Source organism: Thamnophis elegans, chromosome 2, assembly GCF_009769535.1.
Source record: "Thamnophis elegans isolate rThaEle1 chromosome 2, rThaEle1.pri, whole genome shotgun sequence".
In the NCBI taxonomy this organism is placed as follows: Eukaryota; Metazoa; Chordata; class Lepidosauria; order Squamata; family Colubridae; genus Thamnophis; species Thamnophis elegans.
Window position 1 is genome coordinate 145,758,918 of NC_045542.1, and position 24,090 is coordinate 145,783,007.

At 44.6% G+C, this 24,090-nt stretch overlaps 1 protein-coding gene across 1 annotated transcript in view; it reads left to right on the top strand.

The window, feature by feature from the left end:
- Positions 1-24,090, top strand: part of GABBR1 (gamma-aminobutyric acid type B receptor subunit 1) — a 208,009-nt gene that overhangs the window by 144,148 nt on the left and 39,771 nt on the right. Inside the window, exons 4-7 of the mRNA XM_032208492.1 lie at positions 4,684-4,887; positions 6,512-6,700; positions 10,960-10,992; positions 21,612-21,772. Coding sequence (XP_032064383.1) covers positions 4,684-4,887; positions 6,512-6,700; positions 10,960-10,992; positions 21,612-21,772 — 587 coding nt within the window. The remainder of the gene's footprint in view (positions 1-4,683; positions 4,888-6,511; positions 6,701-10,959; positions 10,993-21,611; positions 21,773-24,090) is intronic.

The window sequence follows — 24,090 nt, forward strand, 5'->3', positions numbered from 1 at the left end:
ACTATCTGGAATTTCTTAGTCCCATATTTATTTTGAGTATAGTCAATCCATCTTCTCCACTCCAGTTTATATCTCTCATTTGAGTGGTCCTTGAGATATGCTGATATTTTAGCCATCTCTGTTAGGTTTGTTAATTTTAATGTCCATTCTTGAATAGTAGGCAGATCTTCCTTCTTCCAGTATTGCGCCACCAACAGTCTTGCTGCTGTTATTAAATGCAAAATCAAGTTAGTCTCTATAACAGTACAATCAGTAATTATACCTAACAAGAATAACTGAGGGGTAAACTTTATCCTTTTTTTAAGAACATGTTGCATAATCCACCATATTTTTATCCAAAATGCTTTTACCTTTTTACAAGTCCACCATATATGATAGTATGTAGCATCGAGACAATCACATCTCCAACATTTAGGTTGTAAATTCGGATACATAGAGGCCAGTTTTTTAGGATCTAAATGCCATCTATAAAACATCTATAAAAGTTTTCTCTCAAATTTGGGCTTGTGTAAATTTTACATTTCTTACCCAAATCTTTTCCCATGTATCCAACATTATTGGTTCTTCAAAATTTTGTGCCCACTTTATCATACAGTCTTTAACTAATTCTGTTTCCAAATCCATTTCTATTAATGCATATATAGTCTCTTTATATGCATTGGACTTTGATCCCTAATTTGTTTTAGTAAATTATCCTCATTTTGCATAAAACCTATTTTTGATCTTTTTTCCATCTGGCCTGTAACTGGCCATACTGAAACCATATTTGAATTGCCTTTTCCTCTTTTAGTACATTCAAGGGTTTTAATTGTATACACCTCTTTCTAAGGTGAGAAGCTGTCTGTATGTAATTACATCCTGTTTTTGTACTATTTTTATGTTTTCTATGCATGTCTAGGAATTGTCCACATGGGTATCTTATTATTTAGTTTGTATTGATATTTTTTCCAGACCCGCAGTAGCTTCCAGAAGTTTATGTGCACTCCAAGATCAGCCCACGGGATACCTCTGCTCACAGAACTGCATTGGCTGTCAGTTTGGTTCTGGGTTCAATTCAGGGTGTTGCTAACCTATATATGTATAAATAGCTCTCTGTGTGTGGGTGTGTTCCAGCATAACTCTGGAACGCCTCGAGCAATTTCACCCAAACTTGGTACACAGATGACTTAATCTCTGGAAACAAATAATGTGGGGGTAAGATACCCCTAACACCCTTGGGGGGGGGTGTTCGGTTAAGAGCCTGTTGTGCCTTAAAATGGCTTCTACTGTACAGCACTGTGGAGTTGCCATGGTAACAGCTTCACAGTACTCCACAAGGCGTCTCTATCTGGTAAAGGGAAAAATCCAACATTATAAATTATAAAATGGAAGGAGGGTTGGGATAAATAAATACCCGGGCAGCGCTAGGTTATCAGCTAGTGACCCATAAAGCCCTCAATGGCATCGGATCTGTCTTTGGAATATCATTCCTCCTGAGTTTAAATTAGCCCTGGCTTTAGTAATCTTCCAGAAAGCTCGGTTTTGTCAGCAGGCCTGAAGATCCAGCAGAGGTAGGAAGCCTACAAAATGGTTGTCACTGTTTCCAATGTATGGATTGTACTTTCCTGCAGATTAGCTTCATTGTTTTTAATGGTTTTATTTGTTTTGGATGTTTATTTGTTTTAGTTTATTGGTTGATTCTGCGCACCCCAGAGTCATGTATGTGAGATATGCAGCTATGTAAATTGAATAAATAATTAAACCTAATTATTAAGGGGAGTGCAGTTGTATTTTTTTGTCCAACCCTAACTCCAATGAAGGGACGTAGTGACTCAGTGGCTAAGACGCTGAGCTTGTCGATCAGATAGGTTGGCAGGTCGGCAGGTCGAATCCCTAGCGCCGCATAATGGAGTGACCTCCCGTTACTTGTCCCAGCTTCTGCCAACCTAGCAGTTCGAAAGCATGTAAAAATGCAAGTAGAAAAATAGGAACCACTTTTGGTAGGAAGGTAACCGCATTCCGTGCGCCTTTGATATTTAGTCATGCCGGCCATATGACCACAGAGACATCTTCGGACAGCACTGGCTCTTTGGCTTTGTAACAGAGATGAGCACCGCCCCCTAGAGTCGGGAACGACTAGCACGCATGTGCAAGGGGAACCTTTACCTTTAACTCCAATGAAATAATTAATTTTTTTGGAGGGGGAGGTGTCCCACAAATTGATGAATTGTTTTTGGGGGTCACAATACCCCAAAGTTTGAGAAAGTGTGTGGGGCTGTATGTTAATTGAAAAAGGTGACAGGGCAGGGTGGAAGCTTTTCATGAACTGGAAATCACCGAGTCTTCATTTAGATGGGATTAAGGAAGGAGAGATACTTGTGGCATATGTATCTTGTGGCATTTTCAAACAAACACATATATTACAAGGTAAACATCATGGGTTTTGTTTCTGAAGGTTTATCTTGAGTCACAGATTACTGAGAGGGGGTGGGGGGGTTGAAAAAAGAATTGTAAACAGTGAATTAAGAAGGAAATACCTGATAACAGTTATTATCAGGCAGCAGCTGTTTTATGGCAGAATTGCCACTGGTTAATAAGATAGTGATCACCGCTGCACTTTCATTCTTGTTTGATCTGCCTGCTTCTGTTGCTTTTTCCAACTATATGATTCAGCATATCTCGTCGTGCATCATTTGGCGACAGTCCCTCCCAAATCCCTTTTCAAAAATCCGACAGTCTTTTTCAATGAGATGGAAAAATTTCAGTTTCCCTCCACCCTGAAGCAGGAAACACATGAAAAATATAGCATAAAACTACATTAGCACATCGTATCTCTGGACTGCATTTAACTTGGGCTCTGTAAGGGGGTTGTGGTGGTGGACTCATAAGGTGGGTGGACTGGTCGGCATAAATGCTCACTGGTCCAGTCATGCTTGCTTGAGCCCATCTGCTTCACTGGGTGGTTGCGGAGGAAGGAGAGTGCATTATATGTTGAGCTCCTGCATGAAAATTAAGATTAATAAGCAAGTGAATAAATAATAGCAATAGCACTTAGACTTATATTCTACTTTACAGTGCTTTACAACCCTCTCTAAGTGGTTTACAGAGTCAGCCTATTGCTCCCAATAATCTGGGTCCTCATTTTACCCACCTCGGATGGATGAAAGGCTGAGCCAATCTTGAGACGGTCAGGATTGAACTGCAGGCAGTCGGCAGAATTAGTCTGCAATACTGCCTTCTAACCACTGTGCTCTTATGTGTGTATGGCAGACTGCGGCACTTAATTCTCCTTGGACTACATGGTTAGGACTTGAATGGAAGACAGTCAGGAATCCCCCTAGATCCATGATGTCGCCCAGCTCAGCTCTATCATGCATGCGCACACGCACACGGCTCCCACCAGCCAGCTGATTTGGGGGGTCTCTGCTTCACATGCATATGTGCGGGGGAGGCAAGGGGTCATGAACACGTGCACAGGGGGCAAGTGAGCACAGGGGGGTGCAGTGTACGTTTTTGGTCCCACGGAGGCCTGCTAGGCCCAAAACGGGGTGCGTGTGTGTGTGTGAAAGCGCAGGAGGGTCACTGGCATGTGTAGGGGGTGGGGTGCATGCATGGGCGGGAGGAGCGGGGGGTGTATGTGTGCGCATGCACAAGGGAACCAGGCCCACATTGCATTGTGGGTGTGGGCATGTGACGACAAAAAGGTTAGCCATCACTGCCCTAGATTGTCAAGTTGGACAAAACAATGGCATATTGTTTCTGCATGCTATCGAGAAGGCTGCACTGATGTGTTTTCCTGGAGTCACCCAAAGCTGAATTTGACCCGGAAGAACCTTTTTTTTTATTGTTACTATTGCACTAGAACAGTGATGGTGCCCAAACCAGAATGCATGTGGATGTGTGTGCATGAGCCGGAGCGCCAGAGGTCTGGAAACCCAAAGACCAGCTGGCTGGCATGCACATGCCTGTTTTTTGGCAATTTTTTGGCCATTTTCAGGCCATTTGGGGGGCTGGAAACGGCCCGAAAAATGGCCTGAAAACAGCCTGAAAAATGCCTCCAAAATGGCCTGAATACAGCCCAAAATACCCCCCAAAGCACCCTGGAAAATGGCCTGGTTTTTTGGCTGTTTTGGGGGGCATTTTCAGGCGCTCCAGCATCTGCGAAGACCAGCTGGTTGGCATGCATGTGTGTACTGGAAACCAGAAGAGTTCCTTGTGACAGTGTGCGTGCCCACAGCGAGGGCGCTGCGTGCTACCTCTGGCACTCGCCATCTCGGCACTAGGAAAACCTCTGTGATAGTTGGAATGAAGAAAGACAAAATCCAGCTTTTAAGATGGCTGTTTGGAGCCAAGGGAGGATTAGTCGATCTGAAGTGCCTCAGTGACTTCTTAAATTAATATTCAAGGATGAACTCATTTCTTGGGCTTCCTCCAAAAAGGAAATAATCCACAGGTGTAAACGGGCACACCTTTTTACCATCATAGTTCTCTTGTGAAGTGTAGGTTGAAAGCGAAAGCCAGCACAGTAATTACCTCCAGGCCTCCCAGTCATAAGCTTTGTAGCTGATTGAGATCTCTCAGTTGATGTCCCAGATCCAAACTCCTACACAGCTCTGGTGCTCAGGTCAAAAAAATGTTTTTTTCAGGCACACAATGTTGCTTCTTTTTTTTGAACGGATCTTTTGGCTTTACCTTCTCATCCAGGTTGCAAACTCATCTTCCCTCCTTGGGACGGTGGTATACGCTACAGAGGCCTGACCCGTGAACAGGTGAAGACTGCCCACTTCCTTCCTTTCGACTATGAGATTGAATATGTCTGCCGTCCGGAGAGGGAAATTGTGGGGCCCAAAGTACGAAAATGCCTCCCTAATGGAACCTGGACGGACAGTGATGTCGAAAGCCGCTGCTGTGAGTTCTACCTGGTGTCCGAGAAAACACTTACTGTTGTGGTGCTCAAAGTGGGTGGTGGGTGGGTGTGAAACTTTCTGGTGGTGATGGAAACTGTCTTTTCTTGGGCTGAAAGCAGCAGGCCTTGGGGAACAGTGGAAGGTAAAAACAACTAATTTTCAGTGCAGTTCAAAGTTTCTAGATTAAGGGTGTCAAACTCAATGCTTGCGGCCCAGATCTGGCTTGTGGAGTGCTTAGATCTGACCCGCGGGGCCGCCCTGGAAACAGCAATTGACCAGCCGATGGTGTCTCTGCTAGTGAAAACGGAGCTCCTCCGTTTTCACTGGCAAAGGATTGCAGGAGGCTGTCACATATGAAAACACAACTCGGGAGCCCGTTTTGCTGGCAGAGTGCTCAGGCCACCATAGGCACCCCCTGACATTGAGCTAGCCACACCCACCCTGCCCCCCCAAGGTCAAAAACAACCTTGATGGGGCCCTCAATGAAATCGAGTTTGACGCCCCTGTTCTAGATTAGCTACATCTGCCACATTGGACATATTTCTACTTATTTCATTTAGCTAATTTCCTGGTCTCCAAATATTTTGTGCAACTAACTTCATCCTGCTAGTCAAGGTGGTGGGTTTTTTTAAAGAAAAAAAACCAACCTTGCAGCTTTATTCTTACTTTTTCAGTTTCACCTTATTTCATCATGAAAGCATTCATGCAGTTAGAGCCTAATCCATGAGGAAGTTCTGGCATCAGGTGCCAGGCAGCTATAAAATGGTCACTTTAAATTTCTTAGGAAGTTCCAGAAAACCCATATAAGTGTGGGGAGTTTACAGTGCTAATTTAAGTTTGCTTGTAGATTGTGCCCATTAAGTTTGGACTCATCAAGAAAGGTGACAGTGCACAAAGGAATTTTGCAGAAGATGCTTGAAATCAGCTTTGAAAGTATGAGTAGTCTAACATAAGACTTAATTCAGGGTTTCCCAACCTTGGCAACTTCAAGGTGTGTGGACTTCAACTTCCAGAATTACCCACTCCCCAAAGCCACGTCTTAAGTGGGTCTGTGACAATTCGCCACAGTCAACTTGCCACGGCCAACTCACAATGGCTAACTTCCCATGGCCAACTCAGAATGGCTAACTTGCCACGGCCAACTCACAATGGCTAACTTGCCATGGCCAACTCGTTGCAGGACAAGTATTACACTAGTAACAAAGAAATAGTGGCATAGAATCATTAAAGAAAGGGTACAAAAGGCGGGACAGAATGAAATGTGAATGGCAAAAATCAAAATATTTTTATTAACTTTAAATAACTAAATAGAATTGTTAAATTGTCTCACAGCAAGATGTGCCCCTATGAGTTGGCCATCGTGAGTTGACCTGCAGTGAGTTGAGTGTAGCGAGTTGCCCACAGCGAGTTGGCTGTGGCAAGTTGCCACATTTGGAAAATCATGACAATGGAACAAACGCTACCGAACAGTCAAATTCCTGTCCCAAAGATACATTAACTCTATGTCCAGGTAGCCACAGACTTATACAGCATGAAGACCTAGTTGGTTCATGTAGCAATGCCAAGCTATGTACAATAATTATTGGGGGATGTTGTTTCTGAAATGAAGTCTTCTTTTTCTACAGTACGCACTTGTCCCAAGATGCACTTGAACCTGGAGAATGGGCAAGTCAGTGTCCGAGCAATTGAACGGGTGCCTGTTGAAGGCACGTGGGTGGAATATCGCTGCAATCCTGGCTTTTACCTACTGGGCAGTCCCCGCAGCAATTGCACCAAGGTGGGCCGCTGGAGCTCCGCCAAACCTGTTTGCGAGTGTAAGTCATAAGGCAGGAGAGCAGAGCTGGGGAACCAACCGTAGACACAGGGAAGGTTGATTTGGAACAGAAGGTTTGGGCTGGGGGTGGGGAATGCTATTCAAGGTTGTTAACTTCAGAAATTCTGGGAGAAAAAATGCATTTTGTGATAGATGGACTTAGATCAGTGTTTTTCCCCCCAAACTTGTCATGTTTAGAAATCTTAACACAGGGCTGTCAAACTCCCAGACCGCAGGCTGGATGCGTCACACGCTGGCCATGCCCAGTTTAGCGAAGGGGGAAAAAGTCCTGATACGTCACATGATGCAGCCGTGACAGCGTGAGTTTGACACCCCTGTCTTAACACATTTCAAGGCTGCCAAGTTTGAAAAACACTGATTTAGAGTTTGCGGTAGTCATATTTGGTGGTGGTGGTGGTGAGTTCTATACCCTAGTTTTCTTTGCATTGGAATATTATCCTTAGAACTTCACATCAGTTCATGATGGTTACTGCCATGTTTCCCTGAAAATAAGCATCTTATTTTCCTTGGACCCCCGAAATAAGCAGTTGGGCTTATTTTCGGGGAGGTCTTATTATTTTTGAGGTGTAGGAGGCGGCGAGTGTGGTCACCTCATGGCTGGTGCTGTGTTGCAATATTTTCAGGGAGGGCTTATTTTAGCACAAGCGCTCAAAAGCCCGATTGGGCTTATTATCTGGGGAGGTCTTATTTTAGGGGAAACGGGGCAATTTCCTGGCAAACTGAATGACAGCACTCCAGCACCCCAACTAGTGATAGCACTGGATGGCAAAAATCAGTCGGAATAAAATAGGTTTGCGACAGACCCTAGAATTGCCTTCTCGTTTATTTAAACTGTTTCCATACTGCCTTTCTTGGAGCATGAATTCAGAGTGACTTGGAGTGCACCATGCAACAAATGAAATATATGCAATTCAAAATTACAGTTGGATCTATTAGCATCCAAGAAAGCATTGGCTGGGGAGGAAACATAATCTCTAAAATAAACACAGCCAAGAAAGCAATCAATTAAAAGCCTTCTGTATCCATTGGACCTCTCCCAAAGGTCTAAAACGGGAGTGTCCAAACTTAGCAATTTTAAGACCTGTGGACTTCAACTCCCAGAATTCTGGGAGTTGAAGTCCACAAGTCTTAAAGTTGCCAAGATTGGACACCTCTGGTCTAAAAGAAGGAAGATAGAGTGGGGAACCTTATTTTAAGCTTGTGGGCTTCATACTGCTAACTTGACAGGATACATTGCATACCCTTAACAAGCAGGTGGAATCAGGGAGCAGAACTGCCCCTAACTTCTCATCTCTGCATGCCTTCAAACTCACTGATTCCTTACATTCCTGTATAGCACATATACATCTATGTACATGCACTCCTTTATATTTTCCTTTAAGCCACAGGTGTCAAACTCAATTGCATCATCTGATGTATCCTGACGTTTTTTGCCTTTGTGGAGCTGAGGTGGGCGTGGCCTGCGGGTGACGCACCTGGCCTGCAGGCCATCAGTCTGATACCTCTGCTTTAAGCACTCAGTCTGAGGTAAACTCATACACGCCCCCCCTCTGGGCTTCAATGGAAGGCTTTTTTCAAGGCTAACCATACTGAGGATGATAAATGATGAAATGCATTTATCTGCCTCTCTCCGTAAAATATATCAAAGTGCTTTACAATCAGGTTTAAAAAGAGTAATGAGACAGTTAATCAAAAAACATATATATTAATATGCAAGAGAGACAAAAATACATTTAAAAATTTGCCTCAGTTATAACAGAATAACTATACAGAGTTACTAATCAGGTGTTAAGGGAAAAGGGGAAAGGAAAAAGACACTGGAAACATGGAGGCCACTTGGAAAGATGGTGTAATGATAAACAGGAGTACATGGCTTGAGTTCCTGAGCAGAAAAAGGGGGATCACATATTTTAAGATGTTGGGTGAAGAAGAAAAAGGGGGCAGAGATGCTGAAAGTCCCTGGTTTTATGTCCTCTCTGGCCCTTGATCTTGAGCTTGTATTCTGATTGGTTGTCAGACTCCCATGAGGACATGCAGGGGCAACTCTCTAGGCTGTGTTTTGAGCCCAAGTTTAGATGAGCATGGCTTCTTCCCAGGTGCCCTGTGGTGAGATAGGTAGAGGGTTAATCCTACCTTTGTTATGTAGAGTAGACTGGCTCAGACCTTAATGGCTCATTGACAAAGGTGGGGGGAGCTGAATTTCCCAAAATATTTTATTTCTCTAGGAGAGGGGTGGGTTTTAACTTCCAAAACAGGGAAGGCCAAGTTCAGTCATCCCAAACCATCCAGGTTCAAATCCAAATTGAAACAGACCTATCCAGGAAAACCAACAGGATTATCAGATCTGGGTTGCAAAAATCCAGGTGACCATTAGATGATAGCAACATTATAAAGACACTGTGTGTCTTTTTGCTGCCATTGGCTATACAGAAACTTCTTGATTTATGTCCCTTTTTAAATTATTGTTCAAAGTTACACTGATATTGAAAAAAGTGATTTACAAGCAGGCCTCACATTTATAACCATTGGAATGTCTCTGGGATCACATGATTAAAATTTGGGCGCTCGGTAACCAGCATGTACATATGATGGTTGCAGCATAGTGGACCAGAGGAATGCCATCGATATAGTTTACTTGGACTTCAGTAAGGCATTTGATAAGGTAGACCATAACCTACTACTAGATAAAGTTAGAAGAATGTGGGTTGGACAGCATCACCACCAGATGGATTCATAATTGGCTGACCAACCGCACTCAACGTGTAGTCCTCAATGGAGTTGCATCTACATGGAGGGAAGTATGCAGTGGAGTACCCCAAGGCTCTGTTTTAGGCACAGTAGTCTTTAACATCTTCATCAATGATTTGGATGAGGGAATAAATGGGGAACTCATCAAATTTGCAGATGACACCAAGATGGCAGGAATAGCCAACACTCCAGAAGACAGGCTTAAGATACAGAAGGATGTTGATAAACTTGAACATTGGGCATTATCTAATAAATGAAATTCAATGGTGAAAAAGAATAAGGTTCTACATTTAGGCAAGAAAAACAAAATGCACAGGTACAGTATAGGTAGTACCTTGCTCAATAGGAGTAACTGTGAAAGGGATCTTGGAGTCCTAGTGGACAACCATTTAAATATGAGCCAGCAGTGTGCAGCAGCTGCCAAAAAACAACACAGTTCTAGGCTGCATAAACAGAGGGATAGAATCAAGATCACGTGAAGTGTTAATACCACTTTATATTGCCTTGGTAAGGCCACACTTGGAATGCTGCGTTCAGTTTTGATCACCACAATGTAGAAAAGATGTAGAGACTCTAGAAAGAGTGCAGAGAAGAGCAACAAAGATGATTAGGGGACTGGAGACTAAAACATATGAAGAACGGTTGCAGGAACTGGGTATGTCTAGTTTAATGAAAAGGACTAGGGGAGACATGATAGCAGTCTTCCAATATCTCAGGGGCTGCCACAAAGAAGAGGGAGTCAAACTATTCTCAAAGGCACCTGAGGGTAGAACAAGAAGCAATGGGTGGAAACTAATCAAGGAGAGAAGCAACTTAGAACTAAGGAGAAATTTCCTAACAATTAGAATAATTAATCAGTGGAAGAACTTGCATCCAGAAGTTGTGAATGCCCCAACACTGGAAGTCTTTAAGAAGACGTTGGATAGCCATTTGTCTGGAACAGTATAGGGTTTCCTGCCTAGGCAGGGGGTTGGACTAGAAAACCTTCAAGGTCCCTTCCAACTCTGCTATTGTATTGTATTGTATTGCATCCTGGGGTCACATGACTACCATTTGTGATCTTCCTTGTTGGCTTCCAAAAAGCAAATTCAATGGAGGAACTAGCATGGCAAAAAAAGGTTGAAAAATTAGATGACTCACTTAACAATCACATCACTTACTGACGGAGGTTCTGGCCATAGGTCCAGGACTACCTGTATATACATATTTGCAACCCAAATCCCATTTATCAGTTGGAATTGGTACTTACTTGGCTGTTGAAATACTTAGAATAAGTTTTAGGGATCCCTAATGTTATTAAGCAGCTTCATTGGTGGAATTGGTTAAATAAAATAATCTACCACCAGCAGTCACTTACAAATCATTTAATTTGGCATGTAAGAGAGTAGATTCTTGTGATACATTGTACTGGCATACTCTTTGGGAAGAGGTGAAAATACTTCCCCAGATCCTTCTTGGGTGTAATCTCTTTCTCTCCCTGTTTCTATGCAGTGTGGCGTCCTCCTGTTTCCCGGTCTGGATCAGGTAAGTCAATTTCTATTTTGCCTACCATCCTTGTTCTCACATGTCTACACAGCTCACCTTCATTCCTTTGTATTCATGAATATTGGGCTTGTCTTGCATATTTCTTGAAGGTTTGCAACCCTGGTAGCCTGTTCCAGCTGATGTTAATAGGTGGCAAGGCTTTGTTCTCTCTGAGATCCTGATCACAATTGTTAAGCTTATTCTTTGACAGCTACACTGTTAACATGGAAGAAGGGTGTCTTGATTTCTGGCAGTAATGCTGGCATCAACTCACCCCTGCTTTGCCTCCCAAGTCGATTTTTTGTCCTCCGTTGTTCACCTCTCCTAACTGTTCTGCACGTACGTGCATCTGGAACAGGCCCCAGCTGTTCTTCCTCCTCAATCATATCAGCCTCCAAAGGCTGGGAAATGTTGGACTGGCTCTATCTCTGCCTCTGACACAGAGCCCTCATCAGAGCCTTCCCCAGACTCCAGAACTGGCCCAAATTCCTCCCCAACCTCCTCACTGTCTGAATCTGCTGCCAGCTCTGCTGGCACAACAAGCAGGTTAGTAGAGTGTCAAGAGATACATGGCAAATATGGATGATAAGTAGGCAGGTCAACATGGGTTTTGGAAGAAATTGGCAATAGGAGCAATTGATGTTCTTGCCACACTATCCAATTTTTTTTTTTTTTAAAGAACTTTTCTCTATCAAATTAGCACATTTCTTCACATAATGTACTTCTATCTTGTACTTCAATTTGTTCACCCTCATTCATGCCAAAACCAAAACTCAACAGCCTCCTTTGAATTAGTGGGTAGAAAACAGGTTGAATTGACAATATCATTAACACCCTCAAACAACAACATCTGTCTATTGCGGGTCCTTGGGCAGGACTTGATAGATGGATAAAAATGCTGGCTCTCGTCTAAAGGTCAGGCTGACTCTGCGATCAACAACAATAATAATCATTAAACTTGTATGCCTGATTCCGAACAATTCTGGGCAGCTTATAGCAATCGAACAAAGAAGTCAATCAAATATAAAGATAAAAGATGGTACGTGCAATGAGGCTAGAGGTCTCAACCCACCTCATCAAAGGCCTGGGTGAAGAGTCAAAGATATAACCCCATACCTTTGGATCATTTCCCCTAGTAGTTTTTTTTGTTTGTTGTTGATGTGCATTTTCTTGTTAATTCCATGTTATTATGGGGAATAAAATGAAACCTTTCAAAACTTATGTGGCACAACAAGAATCCCATAGGCCTAACCAGAGGTGGTATTCAGTCGGTTCGGACTGATTCGGACCAGTTCGGGCAAACCAGTAGCAGAGATCGCCCACCCCTGCCCACCCACCCCGGCTCTATGCCATCCTATTTAGCCACGTTTGTGAGGCAGGCACATGCGCAGAAGGCACATGCATGAGCAAAGCGCATGCATGGAAGGCCAGGCACATGCGCAGAAGGTGCACACACGCATGAAGCAAACATGCGCGTGGGGAACTGGTGGAAAAAATAAGTGAGACCCACCGCTGGGCTTAACTAATCAAAGAGAACCAGATTCCCTGTAAAGTTGCACCTCCCAGACTCCAACTCCGACAATTCAAAGAGACCAGGATTCTCCATTTGATCTACGCTGTCCTTCAGGCCCCTAAGAGTCTTGCAACTTCTTTTGCATTCCTACAGCAACTCTGGAAGCGGCAATAGGCTGAAAAGGAATGACCTGCTTTCTTTGGGTTGCTTTTAGCATTCAGAAGAAGAGATACAGATACTCTTTCTTGTGCTTTTAATGCATCTCCGCTCTCGCTTTATGGGCTTTGTCCATAAAGGGGGCACATGTGCCCCGAAGTCTTGATGATGGATTCTTTCTACTGCAACCTTGTGGTCAGACCCTCTGCAGGGATCTTTCTGCCTGCGCATTTTGTCTCTTAGTCAAGTGTGTTGCTGGGAGGCCATTTCCTTCTCTCTTTCTCTCTTTTTCCATCCAGATCTTATTTTTTAAAGCTTTCAAAAGGGAGATCCCCCTTCAAACCCAGGTTGAAATTCTTCAGCTTGGCTCCCTGATGGGTAATGCTTGGAGGCCTCCCCTCAGTGGCCAGGAGATGTCTTGGGAGACTACTTGTTCTTCTTCTTAATGTGAGTCATGAGCTGGGAGGCACTGGGGACACTGGATTATGGGATCCTGTTTTTGCCACTTTTGTCTCATTTCCTTGGAAGAGATTTTTTTTTTCAAAGTCTCAGGCAGAATTGGACCTTTTCAGTCTTTCTTGTGATGGAAAATATCAGAAGCTGAACATAGAACTTTCTATTTTTAAAGCTTGCCTTCTCGGCTCTGCAGCTTTGGTGATATTGGTTGGGGATTATGAGAATTGAGGTTCAACATTGGCGGTGGGCATCAGGGTGGAAAATTAGTATTAGCTCTCTGTGGTGAAAAAAAAAATTACTGGGAGCCATGCAGCACTGAATATGGTTTGAATAAAAAGGTGTGCAGAGATGCATTTTCTAGGAAGACAAAAGTTCTGGAATTTAAGAGTCGGCTTTTCCACACTTGATTGGCATCTAAGGGTGCATTGCTGTAAACTCTTATTCCAGATCAGAAGATTCCTGCGTGTAGGTGAGAACCATCTTCACTAACAAGGCTGCTGTTCTCCCTCATTCTGAGCCTTCCTTGCACTGAAGATTTTTTTAATGGGCAAAGCGTTGCTCTGTCTCCAGGCTACAAGCCTTTCCTTCAGCCAGTTATGTGTTATGCACAAATTAGGAGCTACATCTTTATTCATATTTATTCATATTTTATAGCATCTTGCCTTGATCTACATAGAATTTCAATTGCTGGTCCTGCACGTAAAGGGTTCCCTCCTGCTTCGTCTGTCATTTCTTTCGTCTTTAAAGAATTTTTCCCCATGTTTGATTTATTTAGCTACCTAATTTAGGGGTCATGAACCCTTGTCTAAAAGACATAGAATGGGACATATCATTCAGGTTTGCATTTTGATAGTAGATTTGAGGTATTAGAGGTGCTTTGCGTAAGGAAGCCACAGTCTCCATCCTCATGTTATTAACACTTAAGCTGAGGAGATGTAGGTTCATCTGAGGCCAACTGAATAAGTGAAGCAAAAATGTAATTAGGGACTTCTCTGCTGATAGCTTAAAAACATATGAGGGAAAACTTGGTGCATGCACACTCCTCTAAGAGAATCACATATTAGTAGTTGAATAATAGTGCAGTGGGGCTTAAATTAAATCGGGAAAAAAATTATATTATTATTGTTGTTGCTGCTGCTGTTATCATCAGTCAAAATCAATCTACTATAAGGTGAAGTCTTCTTCAGTGAAGATTGTGGACCATGATCTACCACACTAGTTCAGTGTGACTTGCAGATAGATTTTTTAACTTCCTTATCACACCCACCCGCCAACTATATTTGGGGGCCCTACTTACATCTTATTTCTTTTTTTGCAAATGCCAAGTCTAGATTGGGAAATGGTTGATGATGGCTGCATGTCTTTTTCTACGCTTTATTGTATCTGTGGTAAAAAACAACAACCTGTCATTACCTGTGGATGTAAAGCAAGAGATGTCAAATATCTTTACTAAATCATGAAGTTCAATGGGTATCTTTAGGACAAGTCTCTCTCTCTCCACTCAACCCAGCTCATGGGACCGCTGTCAAAATAATACAAAAGAACCCCCGGCCTCTCTGTTACCTTGAGTTTTTCTAAGGTGATAACAAATGTTCTTCTCAAATTTTTAGTATGCTTTTATACTAAGTACCCGCTTCCTAACTCTACCTCTCTTTTTCTATCAGTTGCTAGATTGCTGAAACCTTTGGTCTGTACATTTGTAATACTTGCTACCTAGGCATGCTGCCAAAACCATTCCCCAGAAGTGAATAATCCCAGGCTGGTCCATAAATTATAAGGCTATGCATCCTGTGGAATTTGCCATCAAGTTGTGGTTCTCCACTACCCTATTCATGTTCCTTACAGCTGCCAGCCAGTGTGTGGAGAAACAGAAGCTGTATCTGGTGCCTAATGGCATGGATGATTACATGTCTTGCAGCCAGGCAAGGGATTAATCTGAGAAAAATTGACTGGAGGCTGACTTTTGTATGAAACGGTAGTTTCCTGCTTGAGCAGGGGGTTGGACTAGACAGGGATGGTGAACTTTTTGGCACCGAGTGCTGAAAAGGGAGCGCGCATGTGAAACCCAGAAGAGGAGTTGCCCAGGGGGCATGCGCGCGCCAGAAAATGAACTTCCAGGTTCCAGCTTGCGTATGCAGGCTGACAAGCTAGTCTTCCAGTTCCTGGCGCACATGCATGTGTCACGATCAGCTGGCCGGCACGCATGCTCACGCCAGAAAAATGGAAGTCCAGTTCTTCCAGTTTCCGGCGCTGCCGCATGCACAAAGGCCAGCTGATCGTCGTGTGCACATGCGTGCCAGAAACCCGGAAGAGGAATGGGCGACGCCACACCTGCCAAATGACATGGCTTTGTATGCCACTTTGGGAATGTGTGCCATAGGTTCACCATCACAGGACTAGAAGACCTCCAAGATCTCTTCCAACTCTGTTATTCTGTTGTGGCCTTGCAAATCTATTGGTAACAAATGTGATGCTTCTCAGGTGTCTAAAAGTACTTCTGTATCACTGCTTGTTCCATTCTCCAATCATTCAGATCCAAAAATACCAGTGTAGGCAATATCTTTATGTAGTACACTGCCATCATATTGTAATTCCCACACAGGTTCCTCACATCAAATACTGGGTTCAAATTCAGGTTTGCAGGAGTCCATGGTTGTTCCCAATGTGGACTTTGGAAACATCTCAGCTGATTAGTGTCTTAAAAAATTAATAATAAAACTATATAGGTGCCTAAGTTCTGGAACCCAGTATAAGGGCATTAAGTTCTGAGGAATAAGGCAATTTCTTCGCCTCAAGGACGGGGGTATTGCAAAAAGTAAGTCCTCTCACTATGAAACTGAATCTGTATATTGACCCACATCAGTTCTCCACACTAGGAAACTGGCCCATATCAAAGTCCCTGAAGGACTTCGAGTATCTCAAATGGTAAAATGGAAATGTGAGATTTTTGACCTAGAAGCAAATTGACCTGGACAATGAACTAATATGAAAGATCGGGGATTATGCTGTAAATCACCCAGTCATTGGATATAAGATGGGCGGCTAATAAATTTCATAAATTAATAAATTTGAGGCTCACATATGTGGAAAGTACCAGATTAGGATGTGAATGCTGCCTTGGCTAGACAGGCAGACAAAAAAAGTTGACCTCATCATTTGCAGGGCAGCTTGTTTAAAAGCATTAGACTTTGAAATCATTCAATGAGGTAATTTCCCCTTGGGACTTTAAAGGACACGGTGGACCACAAGTGCTTTTCACAGAGGCGTAACTTAACACTGCTGTGACTTTTCCTTTTTCTTTTGGTGTTCTACATGCTGAAGGTAGGATGGCTTCCTCCGTTACCTCAGCATCCCTAAGCATTTGGTATAAGAGCCAGACTTGGGTTTTCTTTACAGGCAGGTGTCTCTTGCAGATGGCAGCAGTTGGCCAACCTTGATTAGGTTTAGAGCTAAGCAGGATGGGCCTGATAGTACTTGAATGAAAAATCACCTGGCAAACCCAGCTCTTCCATATGATTGCCAAGAATATGCCAGGAATATGCACACATCCACTTGAAGGAACTTAATTTTAAATAGATATTAGGGTTGTCACGTTGCAACACAAGTATGAGATGCATTAAATCACCCAATCGCTGTTGGAGATGAGGCAGCCATAGTTCCTCCCTATTCCTCTAGGGCTTAGTGCAGTGGTAGAATTCATTTTTTTTTTTACTATCGGTTCTGTGGGCGTGGCTTGGTGGGCATGGCTTGGTGAACATGGCAGGGGAAGGATACTGCAAAATCCCCATTCCCTCCTGATCAGCTGGAAGTCGGGAGGCAGAGAATAGATGGGGGAAGGGCCAGCCAGAGGTGGTATTTGCCAGTTCTCTGAACTACTCAAAATTTTCGCTACCGGTTCTCCAGAACTGGTCAGAACCTGCTGAATACCACCTCTGGCTTAATGCCCTTTTTTCCTCACAAGACTTCACATTAATTTCCTAACACAGGAAGAATGGACCTTAAGCAGAGGTGGTATTCAGCCGGTTTGGACCAGTTCTGGTGAACCGCTAGTGGAAATTTTGAGTAGTTTGGAGAACTGGCAAATACCACTTCTGTCTGGCCCCACCCCAAATCTATTCACTGCCTCCTGAGTCCCAGCTGATCGGCTGAGTCTTCTTTTGTTGCCCTGCACAGGAGAACGGAGCTGGCAAGCAGGTTAGTGGGATGGGGAGGGAATGGGGATTTTGCAGTATCCTTCCCCTGCCACGCCCACCAAGCCATGCCCACAGAACCGGTAATAAAAAAAAATTTGAATCCCACCACTCACCTTAAGACAGGGAAGAATCAGGTAGGAAAACACCCCTTGCCTCATCTCTCATGCCATTGATAGCTACAGTCCAAATTGGAAGATGACAGCCTAAACATAGGAAAAAAATATTCCCTATGGCAGTAGTTTCATTATTGGGGAAGAGAAATGACAGGCAAAATTTAGAATAGGCTCCAATATTCTTGTACTCTCCAAGGTGGAATTTGCAGAGTTAAGATCTTGTCACATCTGGGGGGCACCAGGTTGCAAGAACCGGTTGCAAGAGTAGGCTTCTGTTGCCAGGCCCAAATCTACCACTGGCAGTAGAATATGGTTGCCTAGCAACTGTCACATTCTCCATCCACCAGCCCTGCCCCTCAGAGTAGCTCCTGCTGAAGGCCAGCTGTTTCAATGGAGGGATGAGGAAACAGCTGGCAAATGTCTTTTGATAAGTCCTCTGTTGATGCAGTTCGCAATACGCATCAGACTCCCTGCATTCTTAATAATGTTGCGCATGCACTTTTCTTCTGTTATCATCTTAGGCAATACCTTTCACAAGATCCATAGCCAAGGAAAATGCGATCGCCAAATATTCCATCTATTGCCTTAACACCTCGCTCTGTGAAGCTGAAACAGGCTGCTTGGTGTGTGTGTGTGTGTGTGTGTGTGTGTGTGTGTGTGTTCCCTTTATAAAGGAACGTGTTTGCCTCCTGACCATTTTGGAAAGAGGTCCTCCAGAAGATAATATGAATTATAATTTGACCCTCCCTATCAAAAGCCTGGAAACCCAAATTCCAAATCCTTTTTCCTCACAAGACATCATATTAATTGCCCAACAGAGGCAGAATGGACCTTAATTAAGACAGGGAAGAAGCCATGATGAGAGTCTAAGGAGTTACAACAGGGAGGCTGGACACAGGATGGAACGGGCTACATTTCATGGTTGCAAACCTTTGCTTTTCCAGTTGTTTTTCCTTTTCCACATACCCTTTCTTACGAAGCCTACAGGGGTGAATGCTAAATTGGGGCTGCAGGGAGGCCCTTTATTTCTTTTTGTTTCCGTTCCTTTTCCAGCCACCTCCGCATGTGTCTCTTTGCCAGGGAAATGTCAGCAACCAGCAGGGAGAGGAATTGGTGATATACACTACCTCCTCCCCATTTCTCAGAGCTGGGAAAAGAGCCAAGGACTTCACAGTGCAACCCTCCCCTTAAAAAAAAAGCACAAGTACCACTATTCTAATCAATTTACCCGCCCCCCCCCCACTTCAGAAAACCCAGGAATTCTGCCTTCCCAGAGTCTCAATGCTAGGCCCAATACCCACCTTCTCTCCATTGCTAACTGTGGAGCAGAATGGATACACTACAATTGAGTTTACTTCCTCTGATGCCTTTTATCTGCCCGACAGGATAATCTAAAAGATTTTTCTTTTTCTGGCCACCTAGATTAGGACTACCTGATCTGGGCTGCAAATATCCAGGCACTCACTATGGTGACAGCAAAGGACTAGGAAAAGTTGTAACTCCACTGTCATGTGTTTAATGCACACTTAAGTATTTATACACTTCTGGACGCGATGGCTCAGTGGGTAAGACGCTGACCTTGTCGATCAGGAAGGTCGGCACTTCGGCGGTTCAAATCCCTAGTGCCGCTTAACGGAAGTGAGCTCCCGTTACTTGTCCCAGCTTATGCCAAACTAGCAGTTCGAAAGCATGTAAAAATGCAAGTAGAAAAATAGGAACCACCTTTGGTGGGAAGGTAACAGCATTCTGTGTACCTTCGGCATTTAGTCATGCCGGCCACATGACCACGGAGACATCTTCGGACAGTGCTGGCTCTTCGGCTTTGAAACGGAGGTGAGGACCGCCCCCTAGAGTCGGGAACGACTAGCACATATGTGCAAGGGGAACTTTTACCTTTACTTATGCAGCCCAGAATTGGTAGCTCTGATACGGTAGATGGGCTCTTTCTGCATGCCAGACTGGGACTCCCGTTGCTGCTTTCTCGATGGCTATCATTTGCTGATCTGTGAATTGCTAGTTGTTCATCATTTCCACGGCATCCTTGCCTCAATTTTATCTCCGTCACTCAATGGCTTCCCTGCGTCCCTTTTGGTGTGTTTTGATAAATCCCACTGCTTTTTTGCCTGATCTGCATCCTTGCCTCCACCCTTTCTTTGTCAGTCTTTTTGTGTTTTGCTGTGTGTCTTTGTAAAGCCTCTTCGCTTCCCCTTACTGCCTCTTTTCTCCACCTCTTCGATTCCCATCCTGCATTGTCTTTCTTTTTTATCTGCTTTTCTATCTGGCTCTTGCTTGTTAACTGCATCTGTCACTTTCCTCTTTCTGTGTTCCCGACATTAGATGCATTTCTGTTCCTTCTTATCTGTTCTCATTAGTCCACCTTCCTCCTCAGCTGTTGTTTCTCCATCCTTCCCCACATCTAATTTTTACTAGCGTTCCCCTCGTACCTCACTATGCTTTCCTCATCTTTCTACTGACTGTTCCCTCTCTTTTCTCTGCTCTTTGTCTTCTGCTCAGCCTTTTATCATCACAATTTCTTCATTCTTCAACTGCCCCCTTTTCAAGAGTCCATCTTCCAACACACCAGCAAATATGAGTAATAGGGAAGCATGCTGCTAGTCACAGTGGAGAGCCTGGTATTTTACTCCAACTTTTCTGATTTCTTCATCTTTTTTTTAAATACATGTTTTTCTTCTTTAATTATCCTTCCAACTTCTCTATCACTTCCCTCCCTGCATAGCTTTTCTTTATCCAAGCTTCTATCATAGGTCCCTTCAACTCTCCAACTTGTACCTGACAATCCTTTGCATTTTGATCGGTTTCTGCTTTCCATCATCCTAATCTAGCCACCCCTCCCCCATATTTTTTCCAACAAACTCCAAATCTACATCCCATCTTGCTCTGTCTTTCATCTCTTTACTTCCTGATTCTTATTCTTGTCCTTCTGTTATTCTTTCTCCACATATCTCCAAAACATTCCAAACATCTCTTCCTTCATCATTTCATCTTTCTCCTATTGGTCTATTCCCCCTCTCACTCTTTCTGATTCAGACTTAATCTGTCTGCTGAATTTTTGTTTCTCATACTACTCTGGATTGCATTCACAGAACCCCTCAACCCCCTTGTCTCTGCTCCCAATAATAAAGTTTCACCAAACTTTAGCCTGCTGGGCAATTCCAGCTATTAGTTCTTGGAGACATTTGGCTGGGTAAACTTGGCCAATCTGCCTACCATTTCTTTGGCTTCTTCCACTTCACCATCACTTTCTTTCTTTCTTTCTTTCTTTCTTTCTTTCTTTCTTTCTTTCTTTCTTTCTTTCTTTCTCTCTTTCTCTCTCTCTCTTTCTTTCTTTCCTGCCTTTCTTTTTTCTTCCTTCCTTCCTTCCCTGTTTCTGTTTGTTAGTACATGTGTATGTTTATAATCTCATCTCTGTTTCTCCTGGCTCTGGTCAATCTCACTTGAATTCTGTATGTTACACCTCTTTCATAGTGTTCCTAGCTCCATTCCACCTTTGCCTTCTCCATCATCTCTGCCCTTTCTCCGCACTTCTCATCCAAATCGCTCTTCATGCTTCTCCCATCATCCCAGGTGGTCTCCTAACCGTTTGGTGCCCCTCTCCCTTTCTAGCAGCCGTCTGCTCTTTTCTTAGCCCCCCCCATTTTTGTTGCTTTTCTCCAACAACCCCTCTGTGTGGGGGGGAGGGGGGCAGTGCATTTCGTCCCCTCTTCGTTCTTTCCCATCGCCGGCGCGTTCCCTTTGCCGCCTCGCTCCCTCGCCCGTCCGCCGCCCCTGCGACGAGGCGGTGCGGTGGGCTTATTGCAATTCCCCCCGCGCCCTTGGACGGCGGCGTTCCGCGCCGGCTCCGCGCTGACATCAGCCCCCGCCCCCTCCTCACCCTCCCCCTCCTCTTGGCTGGCTCGCTCGCCAACCCGCCCGCCCGCCAGCTCGCTCCCTCGCTTACTGCAGCACCGACGCCGGGCAGCGCCATGGAGGAGCCGGCTCCGGCGCCTTTGCTGCCGCTGCCGCCGCCGCCACCGCGCAGTGCAGCCACCACCGCGCGCCCTCGCCGTCGTCGCCCCTGACCTCCGGCCGGCACCATGGCCTTACCCGGCCCGCGGCCCGGAGGGGGCCCCCAGGCGGCCTTGCTGGTCCTGACGGGTTGGCTCTTGCTCTCTCCTCCGCTGGGCGCAGGCAAGAAGAGGCTGCACATCGGGGCGCTTTTCCCCATGACCGGCGGCTGGCCGGGGGGCCAAGCCTGCCTGCCTTCCGCCCAGATGGCCCTCGACGACGTCAACAACCGGAGGGACATCCTGCCCGACTACGAGCTGCGTCTCGACTACCGCGACAGCGAGGTGAGCAGAGCCCCACCTGCCCCAGCGCCCAGGTGGGGGACAGGTGGGCTTCCGCAGGGGGAGGGGAGGGGAGAGGGCCCTCGGTTGCCGTAGGGAAGTTCCCCCCACAATTGCACTGGAACGACGGAAGGAGGTGGGAGAAATCAAATTGGGAGAGGAGGACTTAGTTGTGCCTTATAACCAACCAAGGTAGTTCTGTGTGCAGTGGGATGCTTGAACATATTGGACAGTCTTGGCACAAGTCCTCCTGGCCACCAGATCAGGAAGGGACCCATCTGTAAATGGAGACCAAAGCGGCTTGGAAAGGTGTTTTAAAAGGTGTCCGTCTAGGCAACTAGGATGCTCTTAGGGGGAGAGGTTCATAGAAGGATGGAAAGACAAAGCAACCTTCAAAGTAGAGATGTGGCATTCCTGGGACTGGACTTGGTGAGGAGGGCAGGGTTGTGCGTGTGAAGGTTCACAAGGGGGAAAGGAAAATAGCAGGACTAAGTTAGTATTTAAGGCTTTTCAAGCTATGTGAGAGGTAGAGACTGTGAGCATAATCACACAGAAGTCTTTTCTTTTCTCACCCAACTTTCAACATGAGCCTCGTTTGGTAAGACTCTGCAACCTTCTTGTTTCTTTGGAAGAGTTGGTGAAAGCTCGGTCATGCTTGGGCTCCTCCAAAGAGCTTGAAGAAGACGAATGAGTTATGGGGCACTTGGTTTACTGCCCGAGACCATGATTAGAGGATCTGGGGTGGGTGGGGGGGAGAATGAGCTGAAAGAAAGGGAGGCAGAGAGCTCTCCTAGGGTGCAATGGCCCAATATAGCAAGAAGGTAAACAGGTGGAAGAAGGGTGGGCCTGGAACAGTGACATTGGGGCACCTATTGGAAGCAAAGGTTGGAGAGCATCTTTAACGCTGGAAATGGTGGAGGAGGGTTGGAGACTCCAAACATGAAAATGACTCAGTTAACAATTTGCTAGGGTTCCCATGTAGAGAGATGTGCTGAAGGAAAATGCATGCTTTTAATGTGAGAAGGAAGAGGAGGAGAAGCAGCAGCAGCGTTAACAATTATAGGTAGTCCTTGACATACGGCCACAATTGGGCCCAACATTTCTGTTGTTAAATGAGACATTTGTTAAGTGAGTTTTGCCCCCATTTTACAACCTTTCTTGCCACCCTTGTTAAATGAATCACTGCAGTTGATAAAATAGTAGTCCGGTTGTTAAGTGAGTCTGGCTTCTCCATTGACGTTGCTTGTCAGAAGGACTCGAAAGGGGGATCACGTGACCTTGGGACACAGCAACAGTCATAAGTATGAACCAGTTGCCTAGCGTCTGAATTTTGATCGCATGATCACAGGGATGTTGCAAAGGTCGTAAGTGTTGAAAAATGATCATAAGTCACATTTTTCAGTGCCATTGTAACTTTTAACGGTCACTAAATGAACTGTTGTAAGTCAAGGACTACCTGTAGTCCTCTAAAAGGGATGGAAGTTGAGAAGTACGTTTTAGAGAGCCCTGGACTTTAAACACGAAGCAGGTTTAAGTGTGGGTTTGTACGGATAAGAGACCACTAGGAAATTCTTGGCTTTAGACTAGACCTGAAAAAGATCCCCGCAGGGGCAGGGCAAAACCTTTCCATGCAACAGCCAAGATAAGTGTGTGAATGTAGGCATGTAGTCTCCAGGACTCAAGTTCAGCTTGAATAAAATATATATCAATAAAGGAGAATATTTGTAGCAATGCAGGATCCTTGGTGCTCTCTGTGGTTGGTTGTAGATATTTCATCACCCAAACTAGGTACCACCATCTGGGCTACTCTGATTAGCTTGACTAGCTCTGATGATGTTACCTAGTTTGGTTAATGAAACGTCCACAAGAAACAACCAAGCTCAGAGAACACCAAGGACACTCAGAAAACTGTGTATATCTTTAATGGGGCTCATAGGACTGAAGGCTTTGTTGTCAGCATAGCAGTTTCTTGAAGATAATACAGTACATTATTACAACGGTTGGTAGTTTGGTTGTAGTTTGTTTAGGTGTAGATCTTAAATGGGAAGTCACTATGCCAATCGTCACGAGAGGTTAATTGAGGTAGCATCACAGATGTGATGAGGCTATCTTCACCAGAACCAGCCCATGTGGATAAACAGAGGTAAGACCTATAATCTGATTCAAGGTTACAGGTAGTCCTTGACATATGACCCCAATTGGGGGCCAGGATTTGTGTTTGTTAAACAAAACAGTTAACTGATTCACACCCAATTTTACAATTGTTTTGTCATGGGTGTTCAGTGAATCTGGCTTCCCCCATTGACTTTGCTTATGAGAAG